The 24,135-nt window shown below is 38.4% G+C and overlaps 1 protein-coding gene across 4 annotated transcripts in view; it reads left to right on the top strand.

The window, feature by feature from the left end:
* LOC113891614 (solute carrier family 25 member 40) overlaps positions 1 to 24,080 on the top strand; it is an 84,757-nt gene extending 60,677 nt beyond the window's left edge. For 3 of the 4 annotated variants that reach the window (XM_027539905.1, XM_027539907.1, XM_027539906.1), the window contains exons 6-12: positions 7,988 to 8,055; positions 11,544 to 11,668; positions 12,290 to 12,463; positions 14,339 to 14,448; positions 17,903 to 17,984; positions 20,207 to 20,287; positions 20,607 to 24,080. In XM_027539905.1, coding sequence (XP_027395706.1) covers positions 7,988 to 8,055; positions 11,544 to 11,668; positions 12,290 to 12,463; positions 14,339 to 14,448; positions 17,903 to 17,984; positions 20,207 to 20,287; positions 20,607 to 20,719 — 753 coding nt within the window. In that variant the 3' untranslated portion in view covers positions 20,720 to 24,080. The remainder of the gene's footprint in view (positions 1 to 7,987; positions 8,056 to 11,543; positions 11,669 to 12,289; positions 12,464 to 14,338; positions 14,449 to 17,902; positions 17,985 to 20,206; positions 20,288 to 20,606) is intronic. The other variant, XM_027539908.1, reaches the window with a different exon arrangement.
* The last annotated feature ends 55 nt before the right edge of the window (positions 24,081 to 24,135 follow it).

The raw sequence follows: 24,135 nt of genomic DNA, 5'->3' as shown, positions 1-24,135 counted from the left end.
TTGTAGAGACTGAAATTTCCTCCACTGTCCCAGCTGTTGTCTTACCTGTTGTCTTTTCCTGGAGATTCCTCAGATAGTAAGATAGTTTCCCTTGAGTGTTTCTCCTTTAAAAAAAAGGAGAATAGAGATTTGGGGCATATTTGAAAAGTGGTTTCTTTTCCCCTTACCCTGCTGGAAACAGGAGGGGGTTTCTCTTTGATTTTACCAGTGAGGATCTGGTAGGGCTCAAGGGCTAAAAGTCATAAAAGCGTGAAGGCCCTCTCAGAGTAGCGCCTCAGAGGTTTTGATTCTCCGGTTAGTCTACACTGAGCTTCCAGCCGTTGGTCAGTTGTAGCTCATAGCATTCCTGTTGGTGCTGGTTCTAACTGCGGGCTTCTGCTCTACTGTGCTGTGAGTCTCTGTATTTGATGGTCTCTCCAGGCTCAGACGGTAAAGCATCTGCCTACAACGCGGGAGACCCAGGTTCGATCCCTGGGTTGGGAATATCCTCAGGAGAAGGAAATGGCAACCCACTCCAGTACTCTTGCCTGGAAAATCCCATGGATGGAGGAGCCTGGTAGGCTACAGTCCATGGGGTCGCAAAGAATCAGACAGGACTGAGCGACTTCACTCTCACTTACCAGTGTTCAAGGTAGCAGTTTGACCAGTGACCTCAATTCTCTGATTATCCTAAGAGGAATTGATTTTTCAGTTTGTTCAGGTTTTTTCTTGTTGTGAGGATGGAAGTGATGCTTTCAAGCTCTTTACATGCAGAACCAGAAATCAGAATTATTCTTTGGATTTATTTTGGTCATTGCATTTTACTTTCTTAGGTGGAAACATGAATTATTGATTTTAAGCCTTTCTTTCCTCAACTCCACATTTAAATTTCCTTCAAAGTACTAAATTAGATATGTTCCAAAGATTTTGATGTTGTATTTTCATTATCAGTTGAAATATTTTGTGATTTTCTTTGTAATTTCTTTTGCCATGGATTATTAATTTTCCAATAATTCGATATTTTCCTAGATACGTCATTGTTCCTGATTTCTAATTTAATTCTGATCTGATCAAAGGAATATACTCTTAAGTTTTCAGATTTTTTTTAATGTATTGAGTCTTGTGTAATGGCCCTATGTGTGATCTGTCTTGGTGACTATTTTGTGCTCTTTAAAGTGTATATTGTATTCTGCAGTTGTTGGGTATAGCATTCTATAAGCCATTAGGTCAGGGTGGCTAATGTTTTATTTAGATCTGCTGAAGTCTTACAGATTTTTAAAAATTATTCTATTATTCTCTGATAGAGGATATAATAATCTTTAGATAGGATTGAGGATATGTCTGTTTTCCTTTTTAGTTCTCTCTGGTTTGCCTCATAGGGTTTTGAACCTCAGTTATTAGGAACATACACATTCACTTGATATGTTTTTCTGATACATCTGTATTATCTTGCAGTCTTTTATCTGAATGTAGTATAGCCACCTTTCAGCTTGCAGCTTTTAGCTTTCTCATAGTAGTGTTTATGTAGCCTGTCTTTTTCCATTCTTTTACTCCAAGATGGTGATACAGTTCTGTCTTGTTCTGTTACCCTCTGTGACCCCATGAACTGCCAGGCTCTTCTGTCCATGGGATTCTCCAGGCAAGAATATTGGAGCCGGTTGCCATTTCCTACTCAGGGGATTTTCTGGACCCAGGGATCGAACCTGCATTGGCAGGTTGATTCTTAACCGCTAGTGCCACCTGGGAAGCCCTAGAGACTCCACAGATAGGATGCAGATGGCTGTTGATGTAGTGAGTTTTAATCGGAAAGTTTAGTCCTTTAATATAATTTTTCATATGGTTGGAGTATTAATCTGTTTTTGTATATTTTTCTAATTGTTCCTTTTTTTCCTCCTTTCCTGTTATTGGTTTGAATTTTAATAACATTATATTGATTCCTCAATTCCTGTTTCTAGGCAAACGGTTCTTCAAAAGTGTTTCATGTGGGGCATATCTCATGTGCGTGGCATTGTCTGTCCTTTGTTCCTGGTCATCTTTTCAAGGCTGTTTGGGGAGTGAATGACCTTGGAAGATACAGGCATCCTTATTCCCCGTTGTAAATGGTTTGGTCCCCTGAGGTCGTCTTCCTCCCCTGTAGTGCATCCACCGTGTGTTCAGGTGTCATCCAGCCTTCTTCACACACCTGTGGAAACTGGGGCTCAGGATACAGCGATCAGAATGCCAGTACTCTGGCTGCTGCTGTTGCTGTGATGATGAGCTTTATGTCTCACCCCAGAGAGTTTCGTCTTTACCTGGGCTCTCTTGATGCCATGCAGGCCGACTTGCTAACTCGCAAGTAGAGTGGATCTCGGGCCCCCATGTCCTGGCACCCTTACCCCCTCCTCTTTGTTTGTGCTGCTGCCTCATGGATGGCACATCCTAGTATTTTACAGATGCCACAGTTCACAGTTTAAATAGTTCACAGTTTAAATTCAATTTAAATAGTCTTATGGCAGAAAGTGAAGAACTAAAAAGCCTCTTGATGAAAGTGAAAGAGGAGAGTGAAAAAGTTGGCTTAAAGCTCAACATTCAGAAAACTAAGATCATGGCATCTGGTCCCATCACTTCATGGGAAATAGATGGGGAAACAGTGGAAACAGTGTCAGACTTCATTTTGGGGGGCTCCAAAATCACTGCAGATGGTGACTGCAGCCATGAAATTTAAAGATGCTTACTCCTTGGAAGGAAAGTTATGACCAACCTAGATAGCATATTCAAAAGCAGAGACAGTACTTTGCCAACAAAGGTCTGCCTAGTCAAGGCTATGGTTTTCTCAGTGGTCATGTATGGATGTGAGAGTTGGACTATGAAGAAAGCTGAGCACTGAAGAATTGATGCTTTTGAACTGTGGTGTTGGAGAAGACTCTTGAGAGTCCCTTGGACTGCAAGGAGGTCCAACCAGTCCATCCTAAAGGAGATCAGTCCTGGGTGTTCACTGGAAGGACTGATGCTGAAGCTGAAACTCCAGTACTTTGGCCACCTCGTGCGAAGAGTTGACTCATTGGAAAAGACCCTGATGCTGGGAGGGATTGGGGGCAGGAGGAGAAGGGGATGACAGAGGATGAGATGGCTGGATGGCATCACTGACTCTATGAACATGAGTTTGAGTAAATTCCGGGAATTGGTGATGGACAGGGAGGCCTGGCATGCTGCGATTCATGGGGTCACAAAGAGTCAGACATGATTGAGCGACTGAACTGAACTGAACTGATGTCTTTGAAATAGTTAAAAAGAAGTACATATTTTACCTGTAACCATATATTTACCACCTCTTTTGTTCTTCCTGCCTTTCTGAAGATGATAGTTACTTAGTGCCACCATGACCCTTTATCCTAAAGAATTCTTTCAGCATTTCTATAATGAAGATATTTTGGCAGTGTAATCTCTGTTTTTGTTCTATAGAAATGTCTTTATAAAGCATTTTTGACATCTTTTTGGCAGCATACAGAATTCTGGCTTGCTTTGTTTTTTAGCACCTTAAATGTGTCATTACATTGTCTTTTGGCCTTTCATGTGTCTGCTGAGAAGTTGGTCTTCATTTAATCATCCTTCGTTCTAATGAGGTGGATGAAACTGGAGCCTATTATACAGAGTGAAGTAAGCAGGAAAGAAAAATACCAGTACAGTATACTAACGCATATATATGGAATTTAGAAAGATGGTAATGATAACCCTGTATGCGATGCAGCAAAAGAGACACAGATGTATAGAACAGCCTGTTGGACTCTGTGGGAGAGGGCGACGGTGGTATGATTTGGGAGAATGGCATTGAAACATGTATATTATCATATGTAAAATGAATCGCCAGTCCAGGTTTGATGCATGATATAGGATGCTTGGAGCTGGTGCAGTGGGATGACCAAGAGGGATGGTATGGGGAGAGAGGTGGGAGGGGGTTACAGGATGGGGAACATGTGTACAACCCGTGGCAGATTCATGTTGATGAACCAATACAATAGGGTGAAATAATTAGCCTCCAATTAAATAGAAACCTGGAATGTCAGGTCCATGAATCAAGGCAAATTGAAAGTGGTCAAACAGGAGATGGCAAGAGTGAACGTCGACATTCTAGAAATCAGCGAACTAAAATGGACTGGAATGGGTGAATTTAACTCAGATGACCATTATATCTACTACTGTGGGCAGGAATCCCTTAGAAGAAATGGAGTAGCCATCATAGTCAACAGAAGAGTCCGAAATGCAGTACTTGGATGCAATCTCAAAAACAACAGAATGATCTGTTTGTTTCCAGGGCAAACCATTCAGTATCATAGTAATCCAAGTCTGTGCCCCAACCACTAACGTTGAAGAAGCTGAAGTTGAACTGTTCTATGAAGACCTACAAGACATGCTAGAACCAACACCAAAAAAAAAAATGTCCTTTTCATCCCATTTTTCTTCATTTATTTTTTTTTTTTTTAATTTTTATTTATTTATTTTTTTTTACAATTTTATTTTATTTTATTTTATTTTTTTTATTTTTAAAATTAAAAAAATTTCAGGTATACACGTGCTCCCCATCCTGAACCCTCCTCCCTCCCCCCTCCCCATACCATCCCCCTGGGCCGTCCCAGCGCACCAGCCCCAAGCATCCAGCATCGTGCACTGAACCTGGACTGGCATCTCGTTTCATACATGACATTTCACATGTTTCAATGCCATTCTCCCAAATCTTCCCACCCTCTCCCTCTCCCACAGAGTCCATAAGACTGTTCTATACATCAGTGTCTCTTTTGCTGTCTCGTATACAGGGTTATCGTTACCATCTTTCTAAATTCCATATATATGCGTTAGTATACTGTATTTATGTTTTTCCTTCTGGCTTACTTCACTCTGTATAATAGGCTCCAGTTTCATCCACCTCATTAGAACTGATTCAAATGTATTCTTTTTAATGGCTGAGTAATAATCCATTGTGTATATGTACCACAGCTTTCTTATCCATTCATCTGCTGATGGACATCTAGGTTGCTTCCATGTCCTGGCTATTATAAACAGTGCTGCGATGAACATTGGGGTACACGTGTCTCTTTCCCTTCTGGTTTCCTCACTGTGTATGCCAAGCAGTGGGATTGCTGGATCATAAGGCAGTTCTATTTCCAGTTTTTTAAGGAATCTCCACACTGTTCTCCATAGTGGCTGTACTAGTTTGCATTCCCACCAACAGTGTAAGAGGGTTCCCTTTTCTCCACACCCTCTCCAGCATTTATTATTTGTAGACTTTTGGATCGCAGCCATTCTGACTGGCGTGAAATGGTACCTCATAGTGGTTTTGATTTGCATTTCTCTGATAAGGAGTGATGTTGAGCATCTTTTCATGTGTTTGTTAGCCATCTGTATGTCTTCTTTGGAGAAATGTCTATTTAGATCTTTGGCCCATTTTTTGATTGGGTCATTTATTTTTCTGGAGTTGAGCTGTAGGAGTTGCTTGTATATTTTTGAGATTAGTTGTTTGTCAGTTGCTTCATTTGCTATTATTTTCTTCCATTCTGAAGGCTGTCTTTTCACCTTGCTAATAGTTTCCTTTGATGTGCAGAAGCTTTTAAGTTTAATTAGGTCCCATTTGTTTATTTTTGCTTTTATTTCCAATATTTTGGGAGGTGGGTCATAGAGGATCCTGCTGTGATGTATGTCAGAGAGTGTTTTGCCTATGTTCTCCTCTAGGAGTTTTATAGTTTCTGGTCTTACGTTGAGATCTTTAATCCATTTTGAGTTTATTTTTGTATATGGTGTTAGAAAGTGTTTTAGTTTCATTCTTTTACAAGTGGTTGACCAGATTTCCCAGGTCCACTTGTTAAAGAGATTGTCTTTAATCCACTGTATATTCTTGCCTCCTTTGTCAAAGATAAGCTGTCCATATGTGCGTGGATTTATCTCTGGGCTTTCTGTTTTGTTCCATTGATCAATATTTCTGTCTTTGTGCCAGTACCATACTGTCTTGATAACTGTGGCTTTGTAGTAGAGCCTGAAGTCAGGTAGGTTGATTCCTCCAGTTCCATTCTTCTTTCTCAAGATCGCTTTGGCTATTCGAGGTTTTTTGTATTTCCATACAAATTGTGAAATTATTTGTTCTAGCTCTGTGAAGAATACTGTTAGTAGCTTGATAGGGATTGCATTGAATCTATAAATTGCTTTGGGTAGTATACTCATTTTCACTATATTGATTCTTCCAATCCATGAACACGGTATATTTCTCCATCTATTAGTGTCCTCTTTGCCTTTGACAAAATTCAACACCCATTTATGATAAAAACTCTACAGAAAGCAGGAATAGAAGGAACATACCTCAACATAATAAAAGCTATATATGACAAACCCACAGCAAACATTATCCTCAATGGTGAAAAATTGAAAGCATTTCCTCTAAAGTCAGGAACAAGACAAGGGTGCCCACTTTCACCATTACTATTCAACATAGTTTTGGAAGTTTTGGCTACAGCAATCAGAGCAGAAAAAGAAATAAAAGGAATCCAAATTGGAAAAGAAGAAGTAAAACTCTCACTATTTGCAGATGACATGATCCTCTACATAGAAAACCCTAAAGACTCCACCAGAAAATTACTAGAACTAATCAATGATTATAGTAAAGTTGCAGGATATAAAATCAACACACAGAAATCCCTTGCATTTTTCTTCATTTGTTTTCTCTTCCTTCTTCCAATTTAATTTTAGATTTGTCTTCAGTGACTCCTTGCTGTCTCCTTTCTGCTGTTAAGCCCACTTTTTAAATTTTTCATTTCAGGTTCAGAACTTTCACTTGGCAGTTTTAACAGTAATTATTTCCTTGCTGAATTCCAAATTTGTCCATGCACTATGGACCCATCATCTTTGTAACCCTTGCACATGTTTATAATAGGTGTTTTAGAGTTCTTGTCTGCAGATAGCATCATCTTAATCATCTCAGTGCTGGTTTCTGATGACTACTTTTTCTTTTGTTTCTTTTTATGTCTCATGAATTTTGACTGGATAGTGATCGTTATGAAGAATGCTCTGTAAAGACTCTGGGTTCTGTTATATTCTTCCCAAGAGTCAGTTCTGTTCTAATAGGCAGTTAACTTTGGCTAGATTCAGACTATACTCAGGCACCACTGTGGTGGGCTGCAGCTGAAATTCCCACCCCGTCTGCCATCCACGGGGTGTCTGGTTTGTTTTTGTTGTCTTCTCCTGGGGCTGCACAATTGAGTTGTGAGCCACATCTTGTGGCTGACTTTGTTGCTAAATTCAAGGGCTTACGTCCTTTGTCTGGAGAAGAAAATGGCAAGCCACTCCAGTGTTCTTGCCTGGAGAATTCCATGGACAGAGGAGCCTGGAGGGCTAACAGTCCGTGGGGTCACAGAGTCAGACGTGACTGAGCGACTAAAAGGGCAACAACAACATGCCCTCTGTAGCCTCTCTTCCTGGGATTTCCCTTCTAACGTTCCGATTAGTCTACGAGCCTAAACTCTGGTGTTTGCTATCTCAAACAAGTAAATGTACTGTTCCTTGCAGCTCCCACGGGCAAAAAGCTGTAAATGTGCAAACCTCATTCATGGGACTTTGACTTTTAACAGTAAGCTTCCCTCTAGCTTCTACTTGCTTTTAGTTCTTCCTCAGAGGTTTCAAATATTGGGTTTAAATAATGTTTTCTCAGATCTCATAATGGGAGAGGAGAGTTATTCTAACTTTCTGCCATCCCTCCACTTCCTTTTTATAATAATCTTCAAAAAACATTGCTTCTCAGCCCTAAGTAGAACCATCCCAAGCTGAGTAATGTAGGTTTATTTTGTAAGCAGGAACTGTGATTTAGAAATGCTTTATTTCTGTCTGGAAGTTGAGAAAAATTCTTTTTTTTTTCCTTTTTAAATAATGGGCATATATAAATCTGGGAAGCTTTTATTTTAGAAATAAATGCTTAAAAGAATCAAATACCGTTTATCACTATAAACATTTTTGTTTATTTTGACCACTTTTTTTTCTATTACAATTTTAGGATGCTTTTTTGAAAATCATTCGAAATGAGGGCATTAAATCCCTGTGGAGTGGCCTTCCTCCTACGTTGTAAGTTGAAATTTAGTATTTTTCTTATTTAGTGATGGTAGTGGTTTTGTTTTGCCTTATCAGTATGATGGGACATCATGCATTTTGAATATCAGAACATTTCATTTTCAAGAGCATTGTTTTGTGATTCTCACAACTACCCCACATTTAATGATTGGCTAGAAGGACTCACAGGATGTATACTAATGTCTGTGGTTTATTACTGCAAAAGGCAGGAAGTGGAATCAGTAAGGAGAAAAGCCACGAAGCAGAATCAGTGAGGGGAGAGGCATGGAGCACAATCAGTGAGGGGAAAGGCATGAGGCTGAATCAGTGAGGGGAGAGGCATGGAGCACAATCAGTGATGGGAGAGGAATGGAGCGGAATCAGTGAGGGGAGAGGCATGGAGCGGAATCAGTGAGGGGAGAGGCATGGAGCGGAATCAGAGAGGGGAAAGGAATGGAGTGAAATCAGTGAGGGGAGAGGCATGGAACAGAATCAGTGAAGGGAGAGGCATGAAGCAAATCAGTGAGGAGAGAGGCATGGAGCGGACTCAGTGAGGAGAGAGGCATGGAGGGGACTCAGTGAGGGGGAAAGACATGAAGCGGAATCAGTGAGGGGAGAGGCATGGAGCGGAATCAGGGGAAAGGCATGGAGCAGAATCAGTGAGGGGAGAGGCATGGAGCAGAATGGAGAGGCATGGAGCGGAATCAATTAGGGGAGAGGCATGGAGTGGAATCAGTGAAGGCAGAGGCATGGAGCAAAATCAGTGAGGGGAGAGGCATGGAACGGAATCAGTGAGGGGAAACGATGGAGCAGTATCAGTGAGGAGAGAGGCATGGAGTGGTTGAGTGCGGGGAGAGGCATGGAGCGGAATCAGTGAGAGGAGAGGCATGGAGCGGAATCAGTGAGGGGAAAAGACATGAAGCAGAATCAGTGAGAAGCGGCATGGAGCGGAATCAGTCAGGGGAGAGGCATGGAGTAGTTGAGTGAGGGGAGAGGCATGGAGTGGAATCAGTGAGGGGAAAAGGCATGAAGCGGAATCAGTCAGGGGAGAGGCATGGAGCGGTTGAGTGAGGGGAGAGGCATGGAGCGGAATCAGTGAGGGGAAATGACATGAATCGGAATCAGTGAAGGGAGAGGCATGGAGCGGAGTCAATGAGGGGAAAGACATGGAGCAGAATCAGTGAAGGGAGAGGCATGAAGCGGAATCACTGAGGAGAAAAGACATGAAGTGGAATCAATGAGGGGAGAGGCATGGAGTGCAGTGGAGAGGCATGGAGCGGTTGAGTGAGGGGAGAGGCATGGAGCGGTATCAGTGAGGGGAAATGACATGGAGCGGAATCAGTGAGGGGAGAGGCATGAAGCGGAATCAGTGAGGAGAAAAGACATGAAGCGGAATCAGTGAGGGGAGAGGCATGGAGCGGAATGGAGAGGCATGGAGCGGCATCAGTGAGGGGAGAGGCATAGAGCGGAATTAATGAGGGGAAAGGCATGGAGCGGAATCAGTGATGGGAGAGGCATGGAATGGAATCAGGGAGGGGAAAGGCATGGAGCGGAATCAGTGAGGAAAAAAGACATGGAGCAGAGTCAGTGAGGGGAGAGGCATGGAGCGGAATGGAGAGGCATGGAGCGGAATCAATTAGGGGAAAGGCATGGAGCAGAATCAGTGAGGGGAGAGGCATGGAGCGGAACCAGTGAGGGGAAAGGCATGAAGTGGAATCAGTGAGGGGAGAGGCATGGAGTGGAATCAGTGAGGGGAAAAGACATGAAGTGGAATCAGTGAAGGGAGAGGCATGGAGTGAAATCAGTCAACGGAGAGGCACGAAGCGGAATCAGTGAGGGTCAGGCATGGCGGGGTCTTAGTGAGGGGGGAGGCGCAACAGGACCTGGCCAGCAGAGTCCTCCCGAGACCCCGCTGGTGACACGAAGGGCGCTCTGCGTCTCCCAGCCCCGGGCTGTCACCGCAAGTTCAGGGGTTCTTCCTTACCAGCAATTGAATCTGAGTGTAGGGTTTGCACTGGGGCTAATGATACAGCATGCTGTGTTCATGACTGGCTGTGGTTACTGAAACTCCAGCCCCCCAAAAAGAAGCAGATGTTTGCCAAAACTCACATCATTTGCACAGATCATTGCAGGCAAGCTCGTTTAGTGCTCCAGACGTACAGAAAAGCCTTGTTACAGGGAGTATTTCGAGGGCTAAATTCCTCTAAGATGACCCAAGGTCAATTAGACAAATAGGCCCTCCTGAAGATACTGGATTTGGGGCAGAAGCATTCTTTATTTTTCCATGTTCAGAAATTAAGAAACTAGTGTTTGTTTCGGTTTTTATTTTACTAAAATAATGAGAGGTATTGTGCTATTTATACTTCTTTTCCAGATAATTAAATTCTGTACTAACTAGCTATTACGTGAATTCATATGACAAGCTAGTAAGGCTGAATGTAAAAATTCCAATTAATACCTTGCCTTTCTCTGCCTCGTTTCTTTCTGATTTATCTTGTTATGGAGCACATTAGTCAGTTTTGAGGCACCTACTCTAAACAGTGCCTAAGGTTATAAGGTTGGTGATAGATCCAGGAGCAGCAGTCAGTCCTGTTCCTAAGTTCTCATCACCACACTTCTCTGTTGAGTATTAGGTGTTCCCACGTGTGGTCTGTGATAGTCCTTTGGTTAGACCAGAAACAGAGACTGGTTTCTTGTTGCGCTAAATCTTTATGACATGATAGTACCTTCGACTTTGTATTTAATTAATAACTCCCTCCTGATATTTTCATTTGAAAGAATGTCATTGGAATTTCCTTTGAGTATATATAATTCTGGTGATGTTATTTTCAGTTATAAGTAGGTATGACATGGTCCACAGTTCAAAAGTATTTTATAATTGTGCTTGTACTTTTTTACAAGTAATATTTACAAGATTTTTTACTTTAGTGATTTTCATGTTACCGTAATGTATGTAGTTGGGAATGAAGACCAGACACAGAATAAGTCAAGACGACTTATTTGTCTTTTCTTATTTATGACCTGACTGGGTGCTCTAAACTTACCTTCTCTACTACATTACAAATCTCTGGAGAGCAGAAACCTACTTTACATCTTTTGTTGTCTAAGTTAAACACTGCTAATTCTTAAAGAAAAACTGATCTCACAGCTGATTTGCTGTGGTTTTCAGCTTCTGTAAAATAGGAGGATCTTCATTTTTACTTCCCAGGTGGTGCAGTTGGTAAAGAACCCAGCTGCCAGTGTGGGAGACACAAGAGGTGTGGGTTTGACACCTGGGTCAGGAAGAGCCCCTGGAGAAGGAAGTGTCAACCCACTCTGGTGTACTTGCCTGGGAAGTCCCATGGACAGAGGAGTGTGGCGGGCTGCAGTCCATGGGGTCTCAGAGAGTCTGATATGACTGAGCACACATGCTCTGTGCACTGTGTCTTGTGCTTCATAATAATGTAAGACTATGTTTCAGCCTTTTGATAGTGCTGTACTAATCTTTGCGTTTGTTCTAACAGAGTGATGGCAGTTCCTGCCACAGTTATTTATTTTACCTGCTATGATCAATTAACTGCTCTTCTGAGATCTAAATTAGGAGAAAATGAAAGCCGAATACCAATTGTTGCTGGAATCGTGGCCAGACGTAAGTAATAAATTCACAATGTTTTCATTCTGATTTCTACTTAAAGCTTGCTTTAAAATGTTTACAGTCATAGAGAATTTCGAGTAGTGTATTGCTAACGGTTTATTTTGCATCATATTTGTCCTCATATGTCAACACATATGCTCTAGCGGTCATATTGTGTGGTGACTGCCATCAGAATGGGACAGGATCAGCCTATCCTGTTAATTCTTGGACAGAGGTTTTAGATTTGAGATTGTAGACCTTAGATTCTAGATTTTAGGATAATAACACAGAGTCTAATTAAAGCCAGAGTCTTTTATCATTTTCTGTATACACTTTGTGATTCAGAGTTTAATCAGAAGGACATTTTTCTCTGTGTAGTGGAAGTGAGGTTTATAATAGTCCTGGTTGATGTATAGTGGCTGTGGAACTGCTCTTGAAAGAGTAAAGTGTGTGAAATACCTTTATCAGGGGAAAAAAAATCTGAGCCAGGATGTTGCCATCATTAGATACTAGATACAGTTTGCAGACATTTCAGAATAAAATTTAAAATACAAAAATGCATGAAATACTCATTTCTGCACGCATGTTTTCATAATGCATGGCTTTGCTTTTGTTGTATTCGCTTGTTTTGTACAGTTGGTGCAGTGACTGTAATAAGTCCACTGGAATTGATCAGAACCAAGATGCAATCTAAGAAGTTTTCTTACGAGGAACTGCATCGATTTGTCAGCAAGAAAGTATCTGAAGATGGTTGGATTTCCCTCTGGAGGGGCTGGGCTCCTACCATTCTTAGAGATGTACCATTCTCAGGTAGGATTTATCTGCTACATTTTAAGTAGCTTTGTATGTACCACTTTTAAATGAAGGAAATTCTAGACTCTTTAAGGCTAAAGGTAAGTTACTGTCTTAGGTGACCACACACACCTCGTTCAGCATGGCTCTCTCAGATCTTGATGAGTATTTATTTAATGAACGGTTTCTGTTTCAAGCCTGGTTTTCTTTTCTCTTTGTTTTCTTTCTTTTTAAATATCAATTGGTGAGTACTCATATGTAGGTAATGAAGCTACCTTTAAAATTATTGTAAAGAAGTCACAATTAGTAAGATATGCAAAGTACTATGAATCAAAATATCATAGCATTTAAGACCACCTGTGAATTATATTGACTCCTACTTTTTTCAGTTATTAAAAATCTCTCCCACTTGAGTGAGTGTCTTGTAGGGACTATTATAAATCAGATTCAAGATTGTGCTAATCATTGAATTATGAAGAGGGAGAAAATCATGAAGAAATACAAAATTAACTTATAGAATGTGCATACTTCAGTAGTACTTCTCTTGTGAAACTGATGTTTCCATTTAAAACCTGGAAGAAAGAATTATTGAGGACCATTGTATTAACATTCCACATTCTTTCTCCCTTTGATTTAATCCTTTGCTTGGACTCCTGTTCACAGTCCTGTATCTTTCCCTTTCCATTAGTATTTTTCTTCAACTTTTGTGTTCAGCTGTGCTTTTTAGAAACACCATGGATTCCTAGACCAATACTTTTTCATTTTTTGTTTTGATGTTTTATACATAAAAAGTAGTAAGGATATAAATTACCAAGTGCACTAATAAACACCTGTGACATCACCACCTCTGTATATGAATTAGAACACTGCAGTTTTTAAAATCATGAAACCACGTATGTCCACCTCCACTGTCACATCCTTAGTGGTAACCTCTTACCTGAATTTTTATCATTTATTTGATTTTAAAAAGTAGTTTTATCACATGTGTATTATTGCTAAACAATGGTATTCAGTTTTGCCTATTTTTGAGGTATAAAATTTATTTTACTTGGAAATATTCCTTAAGTTTTGTTTTATATGTGCAACTGTTTTTTTTTTCACTCTTGTTTATGCATGAATAAACAAGTAAACAATGCTGTGAACATTTTTTAAGTCTCTTACTGGGTATGTACAAGAATCTGCAGCTTTTAGTGCCTATTTTAAAAAATCTATTAAAAAAATGTTTTCCAGGTGTTTGTGGATGTTGCAATGTGAGTTGATTTTTTGTCTGTTAGCTTATATTCAGCTTCTTCTAAAACTTATAAATTCTAATTTGTCTGCCTTTTTTCTATGTAGACAATAATGTGTTAATTATAACTATTTCATTTTTAAGTTCGTGATGAATATCCTTTATCCAGTTGAAAAAGCTGCCATTTATTCCTAGGTTTCTAAGAAATTTCTTTGAATGCTTTTCCATCATTTTTCGATTGTTCTACAATTCTGTTAATGTGGCACAGGGCATCTAAAGCATTTCTGTTTATCACCATTGTGTTTATCAGATAACCTAATTTAGTCATGGTGTGTGATAGCTCATGAAATACTTGTTTTTCTTTTTTTGGAGTTTTACATCAGTATTCATGAGATGTGACTCTCCTTTCTTCTCGTGTTCTTGTTGGGTTTTGAGATTAAAGTCCTACTTTTTACTGATGCATAGTTTTGTTTATAAGACTCCTAGAATATTACTGAGAATTTGGTTACTATTTTTACAAATTTCACCCAGTATTTGTCTAAATAGAAAGCAAGGTGTATCAATATTAGAATTCTCCTTTCATTTAATATATAATATTCTTCAAATATTTTCCATAAAGTCCACATTTCATTTCTAAATGTGTTCATTCTATTCTGTTTTTGTAGCAATGTACTGGTATAACTATGAAGTCTTAAAGAAGTGGTTGTGTGCAAAATCTGGCTTATATGAACCAACATTTATGATCAACTTTACCTCAGGGGCATTGTCTGGTTCTGTAAGTTTATTCTTTTGTTATTATATTCCAAAATAGTGGTAATTGTCTTACTAAAACAGAACAAAATATTATGTACCATTTCATGTCTATTGAGATAGAACAACTTTAAAGTAGTGCATCCTCAAAGTGCTAAGTATTTACTACCCTATTTTGAAGATAAATTATCAGTACTAGCCATTAAATATTTTAAAATGCATTTTATATCTCTCTTTATTACAAGTACATTATGTCTTTCTGAAACTTTTGACCTTGTTAGATCATTAGTTATGATAATGAGTTTAGATAGTACTTTATTACACAAAGTATTTGGCAATTTGGTCATTAAATACCAGTAGATCTTGTTAGTTAATAGTTTATAAATGTTATCTCTTATGTATCATCTGATTGAGTAGAAGTAATTGCATCCTTTTCTGCTAATTCCTGTTTCTTTGGGAACATTCTAGCTGAGTGCCTCTTAAAAGAATTAAAAAAAAACTTTACAATTAGAAGGGAGCAGTACCCAGTGACAGAGAAGGCAATGGCACCCCACTCCAGAACTCTTGCCTGGAAAATCCCATGGGTGGAGGAGCCTGGAAGGCTGCAGTGCATGGGGTCGCTAGAGTCAGACATGACTGAGCAAGTTCACTTTCACTTTTCACTTTCATGCATTGGAGAAGGAAATGGCAACCCACTCCAGTATTCTTGCCTGGAGAATCCCAGGGACGGGGGAGCCTGGTGGGCTGCCGTCTATGGGGTCGCACAGAGTCGGACACGACTGAAGCGACTTAGCAGCAGCAGCAGTACCCAGTGACCATTTTTCGGTAGTAGGGAGTTCACCTTTGGCCACTCCTCCACATAATGAAAACTCATGTAGTGGGCCTTTATGCAGATTCTTATCACCATGATCTTGGACACAGCTTTCTTATCCCCATATACTTAGAGAATGAATTTGTGATGACACAGTGATGTGCTGACATATTGGAACCAGATAAATAGAGTGAAGGAGCACAGTGTAGTCATAGAGACTGGCAGAAAAATATTGGAGTCACTGTCAGAAAACCTAGGCTACAGAAGACACTGAGATTGTGTTCAAAATTGAGACGTGAAGATTCTTGGGTCTGGTATATGTCAAATTAACCCTAGTGGGGTTTAAATATATTGAGGCAAAAGAGCAATTCTTTGTAGCAATTTAAGAAGTTAGAATACCAGCAAAATCTTTATGATTAATTATTTCTATTTGTGAGGTGATTAACTTACAAATTTTATTTATGTCTTAATCCACCATGAATGATAAAAAACAAGTACCATTTATGTTTAGTGATCCATAACAATCGTAGAACCAATTCTGTACTTAGTACTTTATGTAAAAAAAAAAAAAGCTGAATGGCTGTAGGGTGTTGTCCCAGCTTTCCAGTAATGAAAGAATGTTGTTTTACTATTTCTTACCTAACACAGAAAATATATTTTTTAAATCTTTAATAACTTAGAAAATATTACTGCCTTTTAACTGTTAAACAAATAAAAATGTGTCTGCAACAGGAAAAGCACATCAGTGGGATAACGTCCAGGCTTTCTCTTAGAAAACCGAACAGCCTAAACCCTGTTATTCTGTAGAGTGTCAGGCTCATACCCATCGTTGCTACCTTTGATATGCCCATCGGCCCTCCCTATCCAGGGGTTCTGCATCTGCAGATTGAATCAATTCGATTCTTGGCTATTGAATCCACAGGTGTGGAACCACAGACACGGCGCCCAATTGTGCTGTGCCATTTTATATCAGGGACAGATACTCCACAGGTTTCAGCATCTGTAGCCAATACACCTCAGATACTAAAGGACAACTATATGTGTTAGATTGTGGAGAAACGATAATTGATTTTATCTTACCTGAGATCTTTGAAACTGATTTCAAGAACTTAAATCTCTTTACATTGATGGGTGAAATAAAAATAGATGACTTTAAAGGTCATTTTATGAGCATATTGGCCAAATGTAAGTTGGGAAACAGAAAATAGAGACTAGGTTTTACTTTGCATGACTGTTATATCAAATATAAGCCATTCTTAAGGGAATTTGTTCTTTCAGAAAACCTTTCTTGCTTAATTAAGGCATTGTGGAAATAACTGTTAAATTGATTAATTTGAAGTTTTTAATTATTTTAATTGGAGGCTAATTACTTTACAATATTGTAGTGGTTTTGCCATACATTGACATGAATCAGCCATGGGTGTACATGTGTTCCCCATCCTGAACCCCGCTCCTACCTCCCTCCCCATCCCATCCCTCAGGGTCATCCCAGTGCACCAGCCCTGAGCACCCTGTCTCATGCTCGAACCTGGACTGGTGATCTGTTTCACATATGGTAATATACATGTTTCAGTGCTGTTCTTTCAGATCATCCCACCCTTGCCTTCTCCCACAGAGTCCAAAAGTCTGTTCTTTACATCTGTGTCTCTTTTCCTGTCTCGCATATAGGGTCATCACTACCATCTTTCTAAATTCCATGTATATGCGTTAATATACTGTATTGGTGTTTTTCTGACTTGTTTCGCTCTGTATAATAGGCTCCCAGTTTCATCTACCTCATGAGAACTATTCAAATGGATTCTTTTTAATAGCTGAGTAATATTCCATTGTGTATATGTACCACAACTTTCTTATCCATTCCTCTGCCAATGGACGTCTAGGTTGCTTCCATGTCCTGGCTTTTATAAACAGTGCTGCGATGAACACTGGGGCACATGTGTCTCTTTCAATTCTGGCTTCCCTGGTGTGTATGCCCAGCAGTGGGATTGCTGGGTCGTATGGCAGTTCTATTTCCAGTTTTTTAAGGAATCTCCACACTATTCTCCATAGTGGCTGTACTAGTTTGCATTCCCATCAACAGTGTAAGACTGTTCCCTTTTCTCCGCATCCTCCAGCATTTTTGTTTGTAGACTTTTTGATAGCAGCCATTCTGATCGGCATGAGATGGCACCTCATTGTGGATGTTGAAACCCATAAAGAAAACATATGGAGCACTAAAAGTTCAAAAGTCCATTTTCTTTAATTTTTTTTAACAATTTTAAAAACATTTGGAAAATTGTAAATGCTATTTACTAAGTACTTTAATTTCTGCTTTAAAATACATATTATGCCTTCATCTGTGGTAAAGGAATAATGGAACACACAGGAGCATCAGAAATTGTTATTACTGGTTTTGCAGTCAGAGGTCTGGTTGGAATTCTGACTGCCAACTAGTGTAGTGTGACCTCAGGAATATAGGGGGACTGTTCTCTTAGTCCTGAACTTTGGGAGGAATACACAAGACTTTATCTGTTCTCTTCAACAGGAGCTTCTCTTAAACAGTCCTGGTTTCACTTTATGTTTCAGTTTAGTTATGATTTTATTACTGTGTTTATTAAGTAATATGCTAATTAGAGTATAAAATACTTTGGGAAAAATTTAAATTTAAATTAATTTTATTTTTTGTTAGTTTGCAGCTGTTGTAACTTTGCCATTTGATGTGGTAAAAACACAAAAGCAGACCCAACTTTGGATATATGAAAGCCAGAAAAGTAAGTTTAATTAATTTAAAATGTGTCTAAGGTGCCATGAAAAATATTTTCTTTCTAGATAGTTAGGAATATCTAAGGTATGGAAGACAAGATTCCCCCTGCCCCTTGGTTGCCTTCCTCTCTACTTAACTCAAACTAATGTATTGTTAGAATGGAGTACCCAGAAAAACTTCTAAACCTAAACAAAAAATTTAAGAAATTTTAAAGACTATATTAGTATGCATATACATATTATTTTTTCTTTTCTATTTTTTAGCTTCCCTTCTGATGTGTTTTTTTTTTCCCCCTGCCTGTTATCCCATCTACTTCTTTATAACCTGTAATTTCTTCTAGAACAAAACTGTCCTGGGGCCTTCCCCTTTAATGCAGAAGGTGCAGGTTTGATCCCTGGTTGGGGAGCTAAGATCCCACATGCCTCCTGGCCAAAACACCAAAACATAAAACAGAAGCAATACTGAACAACCACAATGAAGAATTTAACAATGGTCCATATTTATAAAAAAATACTATTAGTTGCTTCTACTAGATTCATTCTGTTATTATTACAGAAAGTGTAGCAAGCCCACTGGAAATAGGGCTTTGTTTCTGAAACATAAAATTGTTAGGATTTGATCATTTGGATGGTCAGTAGAGGAGTGTTTATTGTTGTCTGTGCTTGAAATATTAATAACCACAGTGTTTCCTTACAGTGTATGGAGTTGCTTTTCCCCTGTAGAAAGAGCTCTGGGACGTTGGATCTTTAGGCAGGGCTCTGCTTCCCTCCAGTTGAGATGTCTTCTTGTTCGTCGTCTTTTACATTCATCTCACCCTACTATTAAAATAGAGACCAGTTTGAAACTTGAGCTCCGTAAGATTAGAAATACCCAGCTACTTAGCCTCCTTTCTTTACTAGTTGTTTCCAAAGTTGAAAACAATTAAACAAGGAGTATAAGTTGTCAACTTGTAGTATAAAGCTTTTGTCACTGACTGTTTTTAGAGAGTTAAATTTCAGTCATAAATACTTTGTTCTTGGTTTAAAAATGTATCCTTTCTGTTTGGTTGCTCTAATTACTGTAGTTATACTTACACGATTTATATAGATAGTTTAGCTTCTTAAATGACAAGGCCTCATTTATCTTCATAGGGAATCTGATATTATATAGAAGACATTTTGAGATAATGAGCCCCTCTTCATTAAGTTGCAGATTCTACAGAGCTGTTACTGAATGATCCCTTTGCCTAATTTTCCCTTTTTCCCTAGGCACACGTACTGAAATGTACTTTAACCCTAATGACTCAGAGTAGTCCTCACTGTACACACTGATCACTGTAGTTTCATAGCACAGCTCTCAGAAGCCAGTAAGACCATTAGGAGTGTCTGCCTAGCACGCACTGGTCTGGGAAGACTGAAATCCTCAGCTGTCACAGTGGTAGGATGCCCACCTTTTAGCAGATTTTTTTTCACCTTTAGCGTCTGTAGTCTGGGGGCTAAGCCAGCTGCTTAGAATCACTGTGTACAACGAAGGTCAGTGAACTTTGTGTATGTACAGCACATTCATGAGGTTTATGTTTGAATCTGAGTAACATCTATTTTTGCTGATTTCAAAAGATGTATAAATCTGTTTCTTTACTGTGTTCCAGACACTTGAGCAGTTGCAAATAAGTGAGATGTTACTGTTAGTTACAGGAAAACTTCCCTTCAGAGGAGACAGGACGGATTTATTTCAAGACTAGCACATCTATTCAGAAAGATTCTAGTAAAGTGGAGCCTCCCTAGGGAGAATAAGCTATTTTTCCTTAAAGCTTCTCTTTGGGGAAAAAAGTTTTTTTAATGTATGCACTAAAAGTACAATGAAAAATGGTTATCGTGGCTTCACTTGGGGAACCCCATGAAAATTCCTGTACATCTTTAAAAATTTTTCCATTATGAAAGATTTTTAAGATACGGAAAAAAGTATAAAGGACACACATCACCAAGCTTAAACATCAATTCAGGAGAGGCTTTCTGTATGTTCCTCCTTGATTGCATCTGGTCCTGTGTACCTTAAAAGTGCCTTTAAAAATTCTTTTTAATGAATCCAACTATTAAAAATAAGATTTAAAATCGTTCTTTATGTAAACAGATCTGTTCTTATTATACTGAAATGATATATCCCAAAGCCCATAAACACTCTTTTATGTGTATTTATCTATATTAGAAATTAAGTGGTAATTTATAATAGCATCGTTTCTTTAACATTTAGTTTCTATGCCTTTGCAAATGTCAACCTGGACTATAATGAAGAACATTGTTGCTAAGAATGGATTTTCTGGATTATTTACAGGTAAAAATATTTCCTTTACCAAACTGTTGACTAAAATGTTTACTTTTTCCTTTTAAATTAATTGCCTTTCAGCAGAAAATTTTTGAAAATATTCCTCATTTACTATTTCCTCCTAAATATCTTTGCTGTAAGTTTAAAAATTTTAAATACCAGTTGCTTTTGAAGTAATTTGGAATCAAAGTGAGGAGTGAACAATTGGGCTTGTTCTTTGACACCAGTTATGGGACAGTGTTTTATATGTTACCTCACTTAATTTGATAACTGTCAGAATGAAACCAAATGGTAAAATTTAGTCTGAACTTTTCTCTTCCCTTTTTAGGACTGATTCCTCGTTTAATTAAAATTGCTCCTGCTTGTGCTGTTATGATCAGTACATATGAATTTGGGAAGTCTTTTTTCCAGAAACAAAATGCTCAAAGACAGCGATACTAGACATGCTGTTTCAACCTGAAATAACAGCCATGACCAAATAATAAGAGGAGACTCTTAGGCAAGAGCTTTTTTTCACTTTTTTTGCTATTATCTTACAGTGGTTTTCTATCATTCTTATCTATAATTTAAATGAATAGTAAATCTCTACTTTGCATTTAATCATTCTAATTTCAAATTTTTATCCTAGTTTTTGAGAATTAGAATTCCAGAAATCATAACCATTGAGCATTCTTGTAAAGAAGAGAAAAATTATTCTACACTGAAAGCAATAATCTCAGAGTTTGGTACAGATTTCTGTGTAACTTCATCCTGTTGGGAGTGTCAGAGTCGTCAGACATTTTTGCAGTTGTGTGCTGAATGATGTACAGAGTCTAAAAGAATTCCCAAGTCTTTTATACACATTTAAATCATGGACGTAGATACTTAAGTGTTTCAACAAAGTAGATAATGGAAAGCAGTCTTTAAATATTATTATTCACATCATTTACCAAATATTGCCTATCAGTTATTTTCTTTAATTCATATGTATTTGGGTGTTTCCCCTGCTACCCCGCCCTGTTACTATTTTAAGGCCTCATGTGTATTAAGATTTCTCTGATCTGAGGTATGACTATCTTACATTCATGAACCAAAAATATAACTTGTGTGATATTGATGCTGCTATTTTTGATGTCTAAAGACCCCGTATTATCTACTGTTTCTGTGAGAGAGCGCGTTCACTGACTGTATTCAATGTTCACTTCAAACTTGGGTGTTCAGTGGAAAAGCACGTTGCATTCAGGCAGTGAGAAGGCTGTTTCAGCACAAGAAAGGCCTCTGGTTTCAGCTGTCTTGCCATCAGGTATTACCGTTTGTGAAGTTCTCTAGGTCACGTCTGTTCGCTTGTTCTAACATCACTGAGACAGAGTATGTTCAACATGTCCCTTGACTTTACACATCTCACACAAGTGTGCTAGACAAGGAACTACCCAGCTAGTTTCCTTGAAGAAAGAGCTTTTGGTCACTGGAGGCTAATGCCTAAGAAGTTTAGTTTATGAATGTAAGAATGAAAAAGAATATGATTTCAAGACAAACAATATTTTTAAATATTTTTGTTTTTCTCAGGATCTGTATACTCTAAGAAAAAGCACTTTATTGCAGTCTATCTGTATTTTATGAAAATGTGAAGCATTTTTTCCCTAAAATAGAGTAATATATATTTAAGTGACAAATCTCTAGTGTTGGTAGGAATTAATGTATTTTCTAATATAGTAGAAAACTATTTAATGTTTCACCTGAAATAAACTATATAGGGTTTGTATTTAAGCTGTTTGTGTTTATTTTATCCTGTGTTGATTTACCTTAAGTTTGCAACATATATATCCATAAAAATATAAATACATTTTCATTGCAATATTTTGTGCTTTCTTAAAGCTACCACTGTGCTTCTAGCTAAATACTTTCATATAAAATTATGTTAATGCTGTACTATCAACATATATATAAAACACACATGGAAGTTTATCTTGAACACTGAATTTAACAGTATTCAATTTAAATTTACCTTTGTTCTGCTGTGCTTCTTTTGGGTAACTGGTAGGAAAAGGCAGAAAAATTTAGATTTTGAACAACAGTCTCAGAAAACAGTTATATTTTTCAAGTTAATGTTACTTATAAACAAACAGAAGGGAAACTTTCATTCTCTCCTTGCCCCACTATTGACTGCATTGTGGAAAATTCTTATTTTATAACTAAAAGAACTTAAATAAACCTAATTCCCTGTAGTTTTTGTAACATGCATTACATGCAATGTATCTGAAAGAAAAGAAGTCTGAATTTAGGCTTTGTCTATACTTAAGTGGAATTCCCTGGTGGCTCAGAGGATAAAGCATCTGCCTGCCATGCGGGAGACCAGGCTTCAATCCCTGGGTTGGGAAGATCCCCTGGAGCAGGAAATGGCAACCCACTCCAGTATTCTTGCTTGGAGAATCCCATGGGCAGAGGAGCCTGGCCGGCTACAATCCACGAGGTCGCAAAGAGTTGGACACGACTGAGCAAGTTCACTTCATACTTAAGTGGTAAAAAAGCATTACTAGTAGGAACCAAAAACGGTTTGGCTACAATCTGTATTCTTGGTAATGTTTCTAAATGCATTCTGTTAATGTTAAAATTTCTAACATACACATTTAATTTCTTATGTGTAAGTTTTTTAAGAAACATGTCTTATTCAAGTATTACATGGTTGCTGCCTTTCATATAATTCCATATTACTTTTCAAAAATAAAGTTATTTCTAGGAAAACTAATCAATTACTATGTTTATTTAGCCACATTTGACTCCTTTAATTCTAGCCTCTTTTTTTTCATGGGAAAGTTTAGTGTATTACTTTTTAATTTTTGTCCAAAATGAACTTTTAAAAGTAAATTACTGTTATTATGTTTTAATCCATCACTCAACACTTACTGTGGTAGGCAGTATAAAAAGCACTGGAGGTAAGACATTGCAGCTACTCTCACTGGTCTTAAGGTTTCAGCTGTGATTGTTAGAAATAAACAAAAGAAGTAATGGAAAAGCTGAAGAATTCTGCACGGCCTGGGGTGCAGAGGCTGGTTGGGAAATGGTTCTTAGGACAGGCAGTCCAAGGCAACATACCTGGAGGCTGGGAGTCTTCAGGCAGGCAGTGGTACTTAGCACCAGCGGCTTGAGCAGAGTGTACATGCCCCCTGGTAGATCAGATGGGAAAGGAGTCCAGGGGGCCTGGTCTGCCAACGAGCAACAAGAAAGCAAGAGAAAACCTAGGAAGTATTTTGGGCCCAGCTCTGAAAAGTTAGAGTTGTGTTTTGTTTTTCTCTCAAGAGCTTTTTTTTTTTTTAACTGAAAGAAAATAGGATAGCATAGGTTAGCCTTGAATAAAACAGAAAACACCAGAATGTGTCACATATTAAGACCAAGTGTTGTACAGTGAAGCTGGTTTTAGAAAAATGACTGGCAAGATGAAAAATGGGACTTATGATCAGGTGACCTGTTTAAAAACAAAAGTTTTGGTTTATACTAAAGTATATTTTTAAAAGGTACCACCATGGCATTGGTATAATTTTATCCTCCCCCTCCTTTCAGTGGGGAAAAAAAGCTAAAGCAAAATAGAAGTTGCTTTGCTTACTAAAGAGCAAAGTGGACCAGGTAAAAGAAATTAAGAGCCCTGATGGTCAAAGCAGTCACATGACATTTCCAGAGTAATCCAGTGTATGAGCTTATCAAAACCAGAAACTGTAACCAACAATGGGAAATTTAACAAAGAATTTACATAAGTTGTAAATTTGAGAAACATTTTTAACCACTTGAAAACTTGTATGTACATCTAATAAAGATGACTTAAAACCAACTTAGTCTACTTGGATGTTTAAGGTTCCTGTCAGTCACAGTTAATAGTAGTTTGC

This window comes from Bos indicus x Bos taurus, chromosome 4 (assembly GCF_003369695.1).
Source record: "Bos indicus x Bos taurus breed Angus x Brahman F1 hybrid chromosome 4, Bos_hybrid_MaternalHap_v2.0, whole genome shotgun sequence".
In the NCBI taxonomy this organism is placed as follows: Eukaryota; Metazoa; Chordata; class Mammalia; order Artiodactyla; family Bovidae; genus Bos; species Bos indicus x Bos taurus.
Note: the sequence above shows the minus strand (reverse complement) of the source record. Positions and strands in the feature narration are given on the sequence as shown.